We start from the raw sequence: 15,387 nt of genomic DNA, 5'->3' as shown, positions 1-15,387 counted from the left end.
ATGGCGTGGAGATAGCCCCCGACAGAATAGATCTTCGCCACCCAGCTTCCTATGAGCCAGATGCTATGTTTAAGCCCTTTACACTCTTGTAAGATTTAAAACCATTAACATGCGATGCTGACAGCCATGTAATAAGACATACACTCTCCTGGCTCCTAATGCTAGTGGGAATGTACAGGGAGGGGATTTTTCCAGAAAGCAGGTGGCATTAAAATCAGGAGCCTTAAAATGTTCAGTTTCTCTCTTTGACGCAGTAACCCCACTGTTATGGAATCTACTTAAAATGTCTTAGAGGGCACCTGGGTGGCTCAGTCAGTTAAGCATCTGCCTTTGGCTTGGGTTGTGATCCCAGGGTCCTGGGATCAGTCCCTGCATCGGGCTCACTGCTCAAGTGAGGAGTCTGCTTCTCCCTCTCCCACTCCCCCGGCTTGTGTTCCCTCTCTTACTATGTCTCTGTCAAGTAAATAAATAAAATCTTTTAAAAAAGAAAGAAAGAAAAGAAAATGTCTTAGAGGGACACCTGTGTGGCTCCGTTGGAGGAGGCTGCAACTTTCGATCTTGGGGTGGTGAGTTTCAGCCCCACATTGGTGGTGGTGATTACTTTAAAAGAAAAAGTAGCAGCAACTGTATGGGACAGGAGGAGAGAGAGAAAGACAGTGTGTGGTCAACTGTGGATGACTGGCTCTGTATTCATTGTGTGCAAACGCTGATTGGGCCCTAAGCTGTGAGCAGGCCCTGGGCCAAGCCGACATCAACAGGCAGGCTTCATTTCAACTACACAGCAACCCCTGAGTTTGGTACAGTCATCTCTCCCTGCTTTACAGCTGAGGAAACTGAGGCTTAGTGATTTGCTCCAGGTGGCAGGGCCAGAGAAGCAACTCACTTGTTGCAAGAACAGAGTTCTCCCCTCCAGGGGCGCCTGGGTGTCTCAGAGGGTTAAAGCCTCTGCCTTTGGCTCGGGTCATGATCCCAGGGTCCTGGGATCGAGCCCTGAGTTGGGCTCTCTGCTCGGCGGGGAGCCTGCTTCCCTCTCTGCCCACCTCTCTGCCTACTTGTGATCTCTGTCAAATAAATAAATAAATAATATTTAAAAAAAAAAAAAAAAAGGTTCTCCCCTCCAGTAGAATGTGAGTGGTCAGTGTGGTTGATGTGTCTCCCCCTCTCCTGTTCTCCAGCGTGTGCAGTGAGGCCCTTGCCTACTTCATCACCGTGAATTCTGAGAGCCATCGGGAGGCCTGGACAAGTCTTCTGTTGTTACTTCTAACAAAAACCCTCAAAATAAACGATGAAAAGGTAAACACCAGGAAACTCTAATGTCCCCACTAGGTCCTAGGTTTGGGTGCCTTTTTACTCAGTATTTAAAGTAATGATTTCCTTACTTCTTCCATAACTAGCAGCATTCTAGATTCGTCAGAGGAAAGTTCATTCATTACAAAGCATGCTGTATCATCCTGGGGCTCTCTCTCTCAAAGATCCCCAGTGGAGAAAGGCTGATGTTGAAACCATGCACACAGCAGTTGAACTGCAGGGATTTTGAGTGTGGCTGTGTTGGAAGAGAGGGTCCAGATAGCAAAGCCGTGGTTCAGAAGAGGGAATCTGCTTTGCTGAACCGAACGTTGACTTTGGTAGCAAAGCTGTCCCCAAAGAATTTGTGTTTGGAGTAGACATAACTAAAAGACATTCTAATTTGCAAATTTTTCCCACCAACTTTTTAAATAGCAAGAAAAAAACACCAATATTGCAGGAGATTCCAGGGCGAGATGAATACTTTTGAGAAACTAGTGCCCAAAAAAGGAGCTCCTTGTCTAATTTGATCTTTCTCCTTCTCTCCCACCTCAAGTTTAAAGCACACGCTTCTATGTACTACCCCTACTTGTGTGAAATTATGCAGTTTGACCTGATTCCTGAGCTCCGAGCAGTTCTGCGCAAGTTCTTCCTGCGGATAGGTGTTGTCTATAAGATATGGATTCCAGAAGAGCCATCCCAGGTACCAGGGACACTGTCCCCAGTGTGGTAGCCCTGGTCCCTGCAGGCCACTGCTGCAGCTCTGCGGATCGTTCACGCCACCTCTGCCTGGCACAGCTCATGGAGGGTCAGATCATAGAAATGGAGTCGGCATCTGGGAGCTCAGAATGGCCTGGAGGAGGCTGACCTCGACGCGGGTCCCATCAGTCCCTGGCTGAGACGTGCTGTTCCATTAAAGCGTTGCATACCCAGTTAACACAGTAGGTGGGGAATCTGTTTCATCTCCGTCATTCCCATCTTCCTGGCTAGACTGTTAAGCCTGTCGCCGCACATGCACCATTTCCTAGCAGAGTCCCGTGATCGGCTGTACGTGTTCTGTCGGAGGAGGTTGCTCTCCTTGAAAATACTGAACATAGCTGTAGAGGTTCGTGATTATTAGAGAGTATGTTAATAAAATTTCTTGTAACGGCTAAACGCCACCTAAAATATGCTGGATTTTTTGTCGTCGTTTGAGTGTGTTGGAGAATTTTGAATGTTTTTGTCAGTTGTGAGTCAGCTGTAGTTAGATTAGTTTGGAGAAAGTCGGGGAGAAGGGTTGTTTTTGTTTTGTTAACGTCTGAGTGATTTTTAAAGTACTTTATGAAAAGCTATTATTGAAGATTTCACTGAAAGCAGAGTTTAGTAATTAAGTTAGAATTAAGAGCTTGCAAGGTTAAAAAATTTAAAAAGATAGTGCCTCCTGGCCCTCCATGTTTTAGTAACCTGGGGAGAAAAAGTCTGTAGGAAAAAGTAAAAAATGTAATGAAGACAAGTAGCCTTCCTTGGAAGTAAGTATTTGTGGATGGGTATGAAAATATCCGAAATAGATTGTCCATCTCACACCCTCTGATCTAATATATGAAGTGGTAACAAAAATGAAGTAATTTAACAGAGTTAATTTATATTTGAGTAAACCTTTTATTTTTACCTCAGAATAGTGAGTTTAGCGTCCCTGCTTTTGCACAGTCCCCATTCAGGGGCCTCCAGAGAGGGATGGCGGCTGTGTGGGAGAAGGGCCACCTGCGAAACTCCCCAGCCACATGGCATGAGTCCTTGACCCAGAGTCAGCCTGTGCTGTGGTGGGGCCACCTCGGCTGAACCGTGACCGTGGCGGGAGATGGCCTGCGCCCAGGTGCCAGAACTCGAGCCTCTGAACTGCATTCTTTGAAAGGGTTGGCTTCTGGGGGCCCTTATTGTGTTAACAAAGGTGCAGTAGTCTTAATTGGAGTTAGGACGGAATCCTGATGCAGCAGCTTCTGTAAAAGATTCCATGAGTGGGGCCTGACGCCTGCAGGCAGTCTGGTCGGAAGCTGGATTTATTTACTCTGGGTGGTTGAGGAAGAGCACATGAACTTGACCCTGCCCCCTCACCCAGGGCTCCCGAGAGCCGCGCTCCCGCTCCCCGTGGAAGCAGTGTTACACGGAGTCATAACACACCCAGACTCCGCCTGTGCCCTTCAGTCCTGGAAACTAGGTTGTATTGATGTCAATTCTGGTGCCTTCGAAGTTAGCAAGTTGGGAACCTATCTAAAATCAGATATTTTTTTTCTTCATAGAGAAGGATTTCTGGTGCTTTTGTTTCCTAAGAAACTGAGTTCTTAAATTTGTTTGTGTTTTACAGCTTTGAGGAATGTTTGGTTTGGGCTGGCAGTACTCTTTTTTTTTTCTTTCCCCCAAAGTATTTTAATTTCTCTACCAAAGAAAAAAAAGAGCAGGTTTAGGTTTTTATGTTACTTACATACATTGGAGAAGAGGAGCTATATAATTTGGGAGGAAAGGACTGTGGGAGAATTTTACTGTGAATGGAAAACGTCAGCACCTTTGACTTACCTTGTCCTGGAATGCGTTACATCCTTATGCTGCAGCGGAGACTCCCTCCCTGGTACTGTGGTCGGTCACAGCCTCTATACGTCCGTGCTCTCCATCCACATCTGTCCTGATGGCATGCACAGGAACGTGCCACTGTGTCCCCACCTGGAGACTTTTGCTTTCCTTCTGAGGTTCTCACGCACCGTTGTCTTCAGCGGTGACCCCGCCGCCGGGTCTTCCTGCCTTCTCTTCATTCTTGCCGCCTCTTGCAGAGCGGGAAGTGTGGGAGCTCATTTTGTTCCATGCCCAAACATTCAGCTTTGAATTTTTTTTTTAACTCTGTCTTTTAAAACATTGGATTTTCTGAATGAGGCATTTGAATCATACCAGCATGGAGCCTTTTAAAAACCGGGATGTCAAACCATTTGGGGTAATTTTTCTTGCCAGTGGCCCGTGAAGTACAGAGGAATTCCTTATCTCTACTAATAAGCCATTCAGCCTAAATTCTACTTTGTGAATAAATCTGTTCTATCTCCTGGTACATGTGGCTTGTGCCACTGACACACTAGTGAGGAGAGTGTGTGTGACGGCAGCCCGGGGCCAGGACACCATTCACTAGCAAAGTTAGAGAAGATGAAGCATTTCCAAGGCCTTATTTCTTTGTCAGGATGCTTTAAGTGTTGATTATATGTGCTGGGTCTCTAGAGAAGTTTTTGTTACAACACTGCTACTTTGAGCAATTTTGTTTTTCTGCGCTGTCTTTTAGGGAAATCACCAGCTCTGGCATCTTAACAACAAACGTGGATGGGAAATGTGATTGCTAATATGCATCTTTAGAGTCAAATACACCTTTTTCCTGTTACTCCTCACGTACAACCAAAGAACTACATTATGGAAATTGTATCATAATATCTGGAAACAAACCATTTTCCTCTGACAGGTGACTTTTGTACAAAATGCCAAAAAAAAAAAAAAAAAAAAAAAAAAACACAAAAAAAAACCCTAGACCTTTTTGTTGTTCTTTTGCGATTACGGCTCTCCATTACATAGTCTTTATAGTTACTGAAGGAACCTGCTAACAGAGGCAAGTAGGACTATCCCATTCAGATGTTTGTTGTTATGATGCAAATGGATATGGGCTGAGACAGAAGCAAGATCCTTACTACTGCATTCTCTGAGTTCTCTTTTAACATTTGTGTTAAAGTAGACGTAGCTTGAACTCATGTGAAATCTTGGAGTTTTGCTATCAGCAGCTTTGCAGTTAGAGAAACAAAGAAACCAAAGCTGAATATTTAAAAGAATGAGTCTATCTGGAAATCCTTGCTCTCAAAAAAAAAAAAAGACACTCATCAAAGGTGTAGTTTTTCTCAGTGTTCTAATTTTTTAAAAATTTTATCTTCATATTTGCATCAAATATTTCTTTATGTGCAAAATGTATGTTTTACCTCCTTAAAATGCCTAAAAGTTAGTTAATAGCTACTTTTGTTTAATCTATACACGATGATTAAGTGCATTTAATATTGGTAATTTAATGAAAAGCATTCCTTGCCCAATGGATGTATACATTTTTGAAAGAATAAGCCGAATTATATAATATGAAATGCTATGTAAAGTTTTCTATGTAAAAATATTATGTATAATACTGTTAAAATCCCATGCTTTAATCAGGTGGTAAATCAATAAAGTTTTAAAAGGAAAGCTGTTTTTAATATAATAATTTATATATATATATGTATATATATATATATATATATATATCTCAACCTGTAGTTTTGGGTACATTTGTTCTTGTGGCAGCTATAAGCTTGTAATTCTCCATTGGTAGTAAAATTTGGCCTCAATAGTTAATGAAAATAATTTCTAATGGGAAAATATTAATTGTGGGATTTAATTACTTTAAGTAAGGTTCATTTCTTCCCCAGTCATGAGAAGATTTTTATTAGTCTCTTGAATTCACTTTAACTCATTAGTTAGTTTGACCAGTGGGTGAGTTCCCAAAAGAAGACAAAAATCTCCTCTTGCTGGCATTGAGGGCAGGTTTGCAAAGGAAGACTGACAGGGTAGCCACCTTGGACACTGAGTGGAGGGCAATTCTAAGGTTCACAAAGGGTGCCACTTGGCTTTACTGCCTCTGAATTCAGAATCCATTCTTTCTGAAATACCCTAAAACTGTAAATCACCATTGTACTTATAATACTCCCCCTGCTGAAATGAACTAATAACTTTTCTTCCTTATTAATTTATTAGAGTAGAACGATGACTCTCTGTGTTCCTGCATGTCAGGTCCTTCCGGTAAAGAACAAAAAGAAAAGGTTTCTAAAGAGTCTTTATCTCACCGTAGCAGGTAGTGCCTGGGTTTTATCTAGAGCAGTCATTTTCAACCTGCTGCCACGAGGAATTTTCATTTCTGTCCCCAGGGGGCACTTGGGACACTTGGCAATGTCTGGAAACATTTTGGGTTGTCGCAGCAGGCGGTAGGCGGGTGGGCAGGATGCTGGTAAACAGCCTCCACCAGGAGGATTTACCCAGCCTCAAGTTCTGACTGGTGCTGAGGTTGAAAACCCCTGAACTAATCTGACTCTGAATCTAAAAAGGCTTCTTTGGTGTTACAGGACCCAGGAGTGAGTCTGTGGCAGATACTGTCAGTTTTCTTTGGCCTTCCTGTTTTAAAAAAAAAAAAAAAAAAAAAAAAAAGTCACTTTTGCTTACCCATTTTAGAAAGGAGGGCATGCTGAGGTCACTGGTTGAGGAAGGACCAACTCCACATAATTTACTTAAAATGCTATTATGTAAGCATTTTGCAAAGTAATTTCATAATGATGGTGCAGCAGTACCCTTCCTACCCACAGACTGGAACACATTTTAGACAAAAGTACATTTCCTTTTTCAAAGGACCAGAGTAGTAACCCCGGAATTTTTGCAAAGCCGTGTAACATGCCTGTTGTCCAGTTCAAGAAACCTGCCAAATCTTCCTTGAGTTAGTTATCTGTGTCACATCTTGGGAGTGGCAGCTTAGTAAATGCCACGACATACCACAGCAGAAGAAGGGTTGAGGACTCCGCGAGGATTCTGGCAGAAATGACTTTAATATTTTTAAACATGTCTGTTTCCAGACACAAGCCAGCTTTATCTAGTGCTCAACTGAAGATTGAGCCTTTGCAGATAATTTTTATATAAGGCAGTTTTCATCTTTCCCAGAGACTCCCCATCGTTGCATAAAGCTTCTATAGCTCCTTCACCAACCTAATTTAGATTTGCTTGAAGAATGTATCTTGATTTGTGTTCAAGAAGCACCATGTGTTCTGGTAAACTTCTTAGCTTGAGTGAATTTGAGCTTAAATGATAGCATATTGATTTTCTTGTCCAGAGTGCTATGGGTTTCTGAGAAGCAAGCAAAAACCAAGCACCATTCTATATGAGAGGCCAGTGGGACAGCTCATGAAAGCTGGAATAAATAACTGTGTACAGAAGGATTTGTGCTAACTTTCTGCCCCTTTGGGGGACATCAGCAATAAGCAGGCTATCAACGTCACTTTTTTAAAGAACTAACATTACTAATCGTTTACTGCACTGCAGACACCGTAGTGAGTGCTTTGCATACAGGAAGTCCTGTATGTCCACACAGCAACTGTATGAAATAGATAGCATTAGACCTCCCATTTTTTAAGTGTATTTATTTATTTATTTATTTATTCACTTTCTTAATCTCTACACCCAATATGGGCTCAGACTTAGGACCCCGAGATCAAGTCGCATGCTCCACCAACTGAGCCACCCAGCTGCCCAAGTGTCCGACTCTTGATTTCAGCTCAGGTTGTGATCTCCAGGTCATGAAATTGAGCCCCCACCTCAGGCTCCACGCTCAGCCGTGGAATCAGCTTGGGATTCTCTCTCCCTCTCCCTTTGCCCCTCCTTTTCCTGATACCTCTCTCTAAAATAAATAAATATTTATTCATAAATATTTATACATAATATATTTATGTATTATATAATATATTATATATTATAATATATAATTATATGGGTGGCTCAGTCGGTTAAGGGTCTGCCTTTGGCTGAAGTTAGGATCCAACATCCCAGGATCGAATCCCACATCAGCCTCCCTGCTCAGCAGGGAGTCCACTTTTCCCTCTTCCTCTGTCCCTCTCCCTGCTCTCTCTCTCAAATAGATTAATAAAATCTTTTTAAAAAACCAAATCATTAAAATTAAATACATAAATCAAAGTTATATGTCAAAATAGTAAGTATTTGAAAACACATTCCATCCTCCTTCCTTGACAAAACCTTTGCAACACCTGGAAATCAAACACTGAATTCTCAAGCTCCTCAGAGTTCCAGGCCAGAACCCAGCAGTATGGGAAGAAATCAGCCCTTGTCCTGCCCCCTTTCTCTTCCCACCCCGAGCCTCACCTGTACCACAAGGCTCTGAATGTGTGTGTGTGTGATGTGCAGCTCTGTCTGAACCCCCTGCAAACACATCTGTCCCCAAGGCATACAGCCAGTGGAGGGGTGCTCACAGCAGCCGTGTATCTGCTCTCAGGAGTGACCCAGCCAAGAGGTTTCCACAGACCCTGCAAGAGGGTTTGGGGCTTGTCGGTGGGGAATTCCAGGGTCCTGTGCAAACCAGAACAAGGTCTGAAAGGAGGTGATAAGGGTTCTGGGTGAGCACGCCCACCCACTCGTTGCATGGACCCCTCACCTGTGGGCAGCTGGAGCGGGACCAGAGCCACACCCTCTAAAGCATAGGGGCCAAGCCAAGGTCCAAAGGCCTGGCCAGGTCTACAGCTGTACCACCTGGGAAAATGCAGGACTGGGGACAATAGGAGGATGTCAAAAATATATTGCCACCCGTTTTCGGGATGGAGATAAGAGCTAATATCATCAAACGGTGGACATTTTTCAGATGCTCTTCCACAGGCCTCATCTTTCCTGGCTCTGTCATCTGCCCAGGCCCCTTGAGAAGCAAATTACTATTGCATACACTCCTGCAGATATCAGAGATCTCAACTCTAAGTAACTTGCCCAGTGTCGTACAGATGTCATGAAGGTTTAACCTAGGTAGTCAAGTCCATGCTTTTTTTTTAAGATTGTTTTTATTTGACAGAAAAAGAGCACAAGCACAAGGAACAGCAGGCAGAGGGAGAGGGAGAACCAGGCTTCCCGATGAGCAGGGAGCCCAATGCAGACCTCTGTCCCAGGACCCCAGGATCATGACCTGAGCTGAAGGCAGACACACCCAGGTGCCCCCATGCTCTTAACTAGAGTGCTACAACAGATCAAAGAGGGACAGTAAAGGTCTGGTAAAAGATGTGTCAGGATATGTCAATTCTATCTCAACAAAGCAGGGGGGATAAAAAGATATGCCAGGAAATTGTTAACCAAAAGAAAGCAGGTCTAACAATATTGATGTCAGACAAATAGAATTGGAAGAGGAGAGGTCTGAAAGGCCCAAAGAGGAATATTTCACAGCGTCAGATGGTAGGCAGACTTCATCGGGAAGAAATAGCATGAGCCTAATCTACCTGATAGCTTCAAAACGTACAACAAGACAACTGAGTACACTTTAACCATGACAAAGCCAGAATCATGGTGAGAGACCAACATGCCTCTCAGAGAACATCTGATGAAGCAAAATGAAGGAAAAGGACAGAGAGAACATAACAGATCACCTACAGTGCACGTCTTAATTAGCAAAGGACCAAATCCTCTCATGTTTGTACCGAGTGAATTTTTCACCATGTGCACATTGGCAGTCGTAGCAAACCTGGGAGTGTGTGCTCATGATGCGGTGGGGAAGGGTGAGGTGGTAGAGATTCCCAAGGGAGGCTTCAGGTATCACCCATGGAGACTAGAGGAGGACACACCAACCTTTCTGTGACCCTCACCTGCATGGTTCTTCTTCCGGTTGAAAGGGCGAGGGGAGTGGGCACCACTAGACATGTCCACAGACATGTTAATCTTGGCACACTCCAGGGCTTCCTGGCAGAGACGGTAGACCTACACCTGATGCGAGCCAGCTTCCTTCGCAATTAGCGTTCAAAGATGGGAAATTCTTAAATCATTACGGTTGTTCTCACCAGGACTGGAGGAAAGTCTTTGTCTAGGAAAGCAGATTAGTCTGATCAATTACTTGTTGTTGCAATGGTAAAAATTTATCTTTTCCCCCAGTGTCCTAATAACATACCTTTCTCAATAGACTTTATTCATATAGGGCATTTCATTCAACATTCAGTAAATACTTATGGAGCAAGTGCTGTGTGCTAGGTGCTGGGGGCACAGCTGTAAATGAGATAAATAAGGTCCTTGTTCTAATAGAGTCCTAATAGTCTAATAGTCTGATAGAGTTAAGCTGATGGCAGGGAGGGGGGAGCAATTAACAAAGACAGTTGCAAAGTGATAAATGCTATGAAGAAACAATGATAGATTGAGGCTAAGGTTGCCAGATAAAATACAGGACACCTGAATCAATGTGAATTTCAGATAAATGATATATGGCCTTCTAGTAGTATGTCCCATGCAACATTTATACTAAAAAATCATTCATTGCTTTTCTGAGATTCACATTGAACTGGGTGTCCTGTATTTTACTTGCTAAATCTGGCAAGCCTGGGTGCCTGGGTGGCTCAGTTGGTTAAGCGTCTGCCTTCGGCTCAAGTCATGATCCCAAGGTCCTGGGTTCAAGTCCTGCACCGGGCTCCCTGCTCTGCGGGGAGACTGCTTCTCCCTCTCCCCCTTTCCCCCTGCTCATGATCTCCCACTCTCTCTCTCTCTCTGTCAAATAAATAAATAAAATCTTTAAAAAAAATCTGGAACCCCTACATGTCGAGTGATTGGGTGTGGTGAGTGAGCAATCTTCAGACAAGGAAGGCCTCTCTGCGGAGATGGCATTTGAGCAGGAATCTGGATGTACAAAGGGAGCCAGTTACTCAGGGGTCTAGAAGAGTATTCCAGGCAGAGTGAAGGGCCAGTACAAACTCTCTGAGGTGGGAATAAGCTTGGAGCTTGGAAGAACAGAAAGGAAGGCCAGGCGGCTAGGTTGAGTGAGGGTGGAGAGTGGGCGGGAGGAAGGCGATGAGGTTGGAAAGGTTGGCAGGGGCCAGAACTTGCAGGGTCTGTGGCCTGAAGGGAGAGATGTTGAATAATTTTACAAAAAGTTACACCCAGGGGTGCCTGGGTGGCTCAGCCGTTAAGTGTCTGCCTTTGGCTCGGGTCATGACCCTGGGGTCCTGGGATTGGGCCTTGCATTGGGCTCCCTGCTCAGTGGGGAGTTTGCTCTCCCACTGATCCCCTTCCTTGCTTGTGCTCGCTCGCTCGCTCTTTCTGTCATAAATAAATAAATAAATAAATAAATGTTACATCCATGAGCCTTTCAAACAGAGCAATTTTTGCATTTTTTTTTAAAGATTTTATTTATTTTATTTGACAGACAGAGATTACAAATAGGCAGAGAGGCAGGCAGAGAGAGAGAGGAGGAAGCAGGCTCCCTGCCGAGCAGAGAGCCCGATGCGGGACTCGATCCCAGGACCCTGAGATCATGACCTGAGCCGAAGGCAGCGGCTTAACCCACTGAGCCACCCAGGCGCCCCAATTTTTGCATTTTAATCTCGGGAATTGCTCTTACATGTTCACAGCCAGGGTGCAGTCAAAGATAAAGTTGGACATCATTAAAGAAGTAAAAACAGGGGCACCTGGGTGGCTCAGTGGGTTAAGCCCCTGCCTTTGGCTCAGGTCATGATCTCAGGGTCCTGGGATCGAATCCCACATCGGGCTGTCTGCCTGCCTCTCTGCCTACTTGTGATCTCTCTCTGTCAAATAAATAAAATCTTAAAAAAAAATAAGAAGAAGTAAAAACAGATTTCATTCAGATACTCACAGTGCGAGAGAGTTGATTCTGACCGTGCAGAAGGGATTGGGTATTTTATTTTATTTTTTATTTTTTAAAGATTTTATTTATTTGACAGACAGAGATCACAAGCAGGCAGAGAGATGGGGGCTGGGGAGCAGGCTCCCTGCTGAGCAGAGAGCCTGATGCGGGGCTTGATTCCAGGACCCTGAGATCATGACCTGAGCTGAAGGCAGAGGCTTTAACCCACTGCGCCACCCAGGTGCCCCTTATTTTATTAAGATTTTATTTATTTGGAGAGAGAGAACATGTGAGCGGCAAAGGGAGAGAAAATCTCAAGCAGACTTCACTGAGCAGGGAGCCAGATGCAGGACTTGTTTCCAGGACCCTGGGATCATGACCTGAGCCGAAGGGTGCCTCTTCAAAGACTGAGCCACCCAGGCATCCCTGATTGGGCATTTAAAGGAGGAGGAGGGAATTGGGGAGAGAGTGAGGGCCAAGGTGAAAATGTGAAGCATTGGTGGGTCAGTAGGTGTAAATGTCACCCAGCCTGCTCTGTCTGCTAGCTAGCAATTATCAAGGTTAGGCTCCCATCTGCCCCCAACACAGAGAAACAGGCTTTACCTTTCTGATGACTGTATTTCAAAGGAATGGCTTTCAGGTCATTGAGAAAGATAAGCCTGAATTGAAGGAGATATATCTACATCTCAAAGGGACAGAAGGAGGATTCACAATTCTAATCCTTTTTAGTAAATGCTCTAAGAAAGGAAGTTTGGGGCGCATACTCTGGTGTAGACTAGAACAAACAGTAAATTCTCCTGGAGACATTGAGCTTTCTCAAGTAGTTGTGTGTGTGTGTGTGTGTGTGTGTGTGTGTATAAACGCGTGTTGCGTTGGGGGTGGGGGCCACTGAGGTCATCCTAGGATCAGGGCCTTATACTGCTAGAAGCCATGTTCAGGTTTGGTCATCTCTTACTGCAGAGGTTGGGACAGAATCATGATGTGCTGAGAGTGCTGCAGTTCTCAGTGCCTGTATAATTCTGTGTTCTTAGCATATTCGTTCCCTCGACTGATAACCAGATACACGCCTTTCATTCCCCGGGTAGCAAGCTAGCAGTTGCAAGGGATGGGCTCCGGAACAGCTAGGCCTGGGCCTGCTTGTGGCTGAAAGTGAGGGCTGAGATTTCCGTAAGTCCTCATTGCTTCCTGTCATTGTCACCCTTTATGGATCATAAGATCCTACAGGCTCTACCTCTAGAGTATATCCTGAAGCTGTCCACTTGTCTCCCTATGCACAGCTACTCACTGGAATCCGGGGACACCATGGCTCCACCTCTCTCTCCAGGCTCCCTGCTTCAGGCTCTTCGCCCCCACCCCCATACACTCCATCCCACACAGCAACTGGTGGGCCTTTTAAAGCGTAGGTTTGGATGCCTTGAGAGTGAGACCTAATCTAAACAGGGCTTAAGAGGCCTACATCTTCTGGCCCCTGCTGGCCTCTCTAACTTCATCTCCGGCCTCTCGGCACTTCATTAAGCCCAGGCCAGCTCACTCCTGCCTGAGAGCGAGCCCAGGCTGTTGACAACCCCTCCTCCTGGAATGCTCTCCAGGAGGATCTTGACACAGCTATCTCCTTGTTGAAATTCAGGTCAAGTGTCACTTGTTCAGAGGTCTTCTCTGACCAACCAATGACCTTCCAAGTCACTGCCTGTCATATCAACGTTTTAAATTTTCTCGTAGCGTATCAAGATCTGAAATTATCAAGATCTGCCTCTTCCTCTAAAGGCGGCGCTCTGCGAGGGGCAGAAAGTTCTCCTCGGTCTGAGAGGTTATGGACGTGACTTTGAGGAGTTCGTTCAGCAGTTCAAGAAGACCTACTACGTCCCTCCCTGCAGCCCTACATCAGACTAGGTCGCACTCCGGCGGCCACTCGCTGAACCAGCGTCGGTTCTCAGAAAATGGGGATTGTGATGCCCCAACCCCGCCGTCTGAGCCAAAGGGCATTGTCGCTTGTGACGTCAGCGCAAACACAGAGCCGGTCGCGATTGGCCATTCGAGCCTGGGTGGGGCCTGAGCGCCCCCGGCCCCGCCCCCCGCCTCTGCCCCGCTTACGCATGCGCCCGGGCCGCAGCCTCGCCGCCGCGCCATTTTGCCGGGGTTTGAATGTGAGGCGGAGCGGCAGCAGGGGTGGGTAGTGCCGGCTACAGTCCGCGGCTGAGATTCCCTTCTCCGTTCCCGTATCCCCAAGAGGTGAGACTCGGGGCATGCACGGCCTAGCAGGGTGGCCTCTCGGGACCCCGCTGAGGGAGGGATGCCGCGCTCCTGACACTTCCGAGCGCTGAGAAGCAAAGACCGCGCCTCTGGGCGAGAGCGGAATGCGGGCCGTGCTTCGGGCGGTGCCCTCGGGCGAGGTCTTTGCCTGCGCGGACGGGCCTCGCTTAACCTCGCGACGTCGCAGGGCTCGGGCCCAAGCGGGGCGGCCCCGGGGCCTGTGAGGGGCGAGGGCCCCCGAGGCGCGGCCTAACGCGAGCCGCCCGAGCACCCGCCCCTTCCCCCCGCCAGCGCCGCGCGGATTGGCCGCACCGCCGCCGGGCCGCTCGGGAAGGCCGCCTCTCATTGGTCGCGCCCGCGCGTCCGTCCTCGTCGCTCCCGGCCACCCGCAACGTGAGCAGGGTTCCGCGGCGAGGCCTGTCCGGCCGGGCTGCGGGGCGGGAGCCAGCCGCCGTCCAGACGGTCTCTTCCCCGGTCCCCGGGACTCACGTTCTGATCAGAAGGGGAGGCCTTTAATCTCCCTGTGCCTCAGTCTCCCTGACTGTAAGTGGGCGTCGTGATCTCACTTTGCTGGGTTGTTTGAGGGTCGCATTCTAGTCCATGCACCTGCCCAGGGATGTAGGGTTCCGCTCTCCGGGGGAGACGCAAGAGTGTGGTAGTTCGGGGGCATGAGCTTTGGAATTAACAAGGCCTGGGTTGGTTCCAGAGTTGGCCTCCCTGGGAGTGCGGGGTAGGGCTAGTCGCTTCATCCCTCGGAGTCTCCCCATTTCCTTATCCGCAAAGTGGGGTTGAAAACCATCTGCTTCGCAAAGTGGCCGTGAGGATCCGCGGACTTACTACCGTGCTTTGCAGAGCCCCACCCGAAGCGGCCCGAATGACCACCCAAAGCCACTGCTGACTTTCTGTTTTCTTAAGTGTTCCAAGCTCGTGCCCACCGTAGAGCGTTTGGGCGTGCCTTTCGTTTGCTCGGAAATCGTTAATATCAGAGCTTTGCAAGGCTGGGTCCCTGTCCTTTAAGTCTCGTGCCCCCTTATACCTTCTTTGGCCAAGTTCTCTGAGGACTTCTTTCAACTTTAGACGTAATGGCATTTATCTTTAAGTAGAATTACTTAGCGTTGTTCATTGTCTTTCTCAGCTGCTGGGTTGTGAACTTCAAGAGCAAGGACCTTGCCTGTCCTGTTCAAGGCTAAATTCTGGTGATGAGTGCTTACCACGTGCTAGATGCACAACTGTTGTTAGTCCTTGGAGGCAGAGAAGGGGCACTTTTTACTCTTGGATCCCACCTGTGTACTTTTCTCTTCCCCTAAGCCCCCTCCCCATAGTTGGATTTTTTTTTTAACCTCTGTGTGTGTCTCCACTATCCGCACAGTTCCTGGGATGCTTGATTCACCTTATCTCCCTTCAAGACACTTCGACTTCTTTCTACCAGTGCAAGGGGGTTTTCTCTTTCCATTTGGTTA

The 15,387-nt window shown here is 46.6% G+C and overlaps 2 protein-coding genes across 4 annotated transcripts in view; both read left to right on the top strand.

Annotated features, from left to right (window-relative positions):
• Nucleotides 1–5,511, top strand: part of ARFGEF2 (ADP ribosylation factor guanine nucleotide exchange factor 2) — a 101,169-nt gene extending 95,658 nt beyond the window's left edge. Inside the window, exons 38-39 of the mRNA XM_059132888.1 lie at nt 1,176–1,293; nt 1,841–5,511. Coding sequence (XP_058988871.1) covers nt 1,176–1,293; nt 1,841–2,017 — 295 coding nt within the window. The 3' untranslated portion in view covers nt 2,018–5,511. The remainder of the gene's footprint in view (nt 1–1,175; nt 1,294–1,840) is intronic.
• Nucleotides 5,512–13,772: 8,261 nt separating this feature from the next.
• CSE1L (chromosome segregation 1 like) overlaps nt 13,773–15,387 on the top strand; it is a 48,531-nt gene continuing 46,916 nt past the window's right edge. For 2 of the 3 annotated variants that reach the window (XM_059132892.1, XM_059132889.1), the window contains exon 1: nt 13,773–13,906. The gene's annotated coding sequence lies outside the window, so the exon portion shown is untranslated. Of the gene's footprint in view, nt 13,907–14,317; nt 14,471–15,387 lie in introns of those variants that run through there. The other variant, XM_059132890.1, reaches the window with a different exon arrangement.

This window comes from Mustela lutreola, chromosome 9 (assembly GCF_030435805.1).
Source record: "Mustela lutreola isolate mMusLut2 chromosome 9, mMusLut2.pri, whole genome shotgun sequence".
Taxonomy (NCBI): Eukaryota; Metazoa; Chordata; class Mammalia; order Carnivora; family Mustelidae; genus Mustela; species Mustela lutreola.
This window is presented reverse-complemented; position numbering and strand designations above follow the sequence as displayed.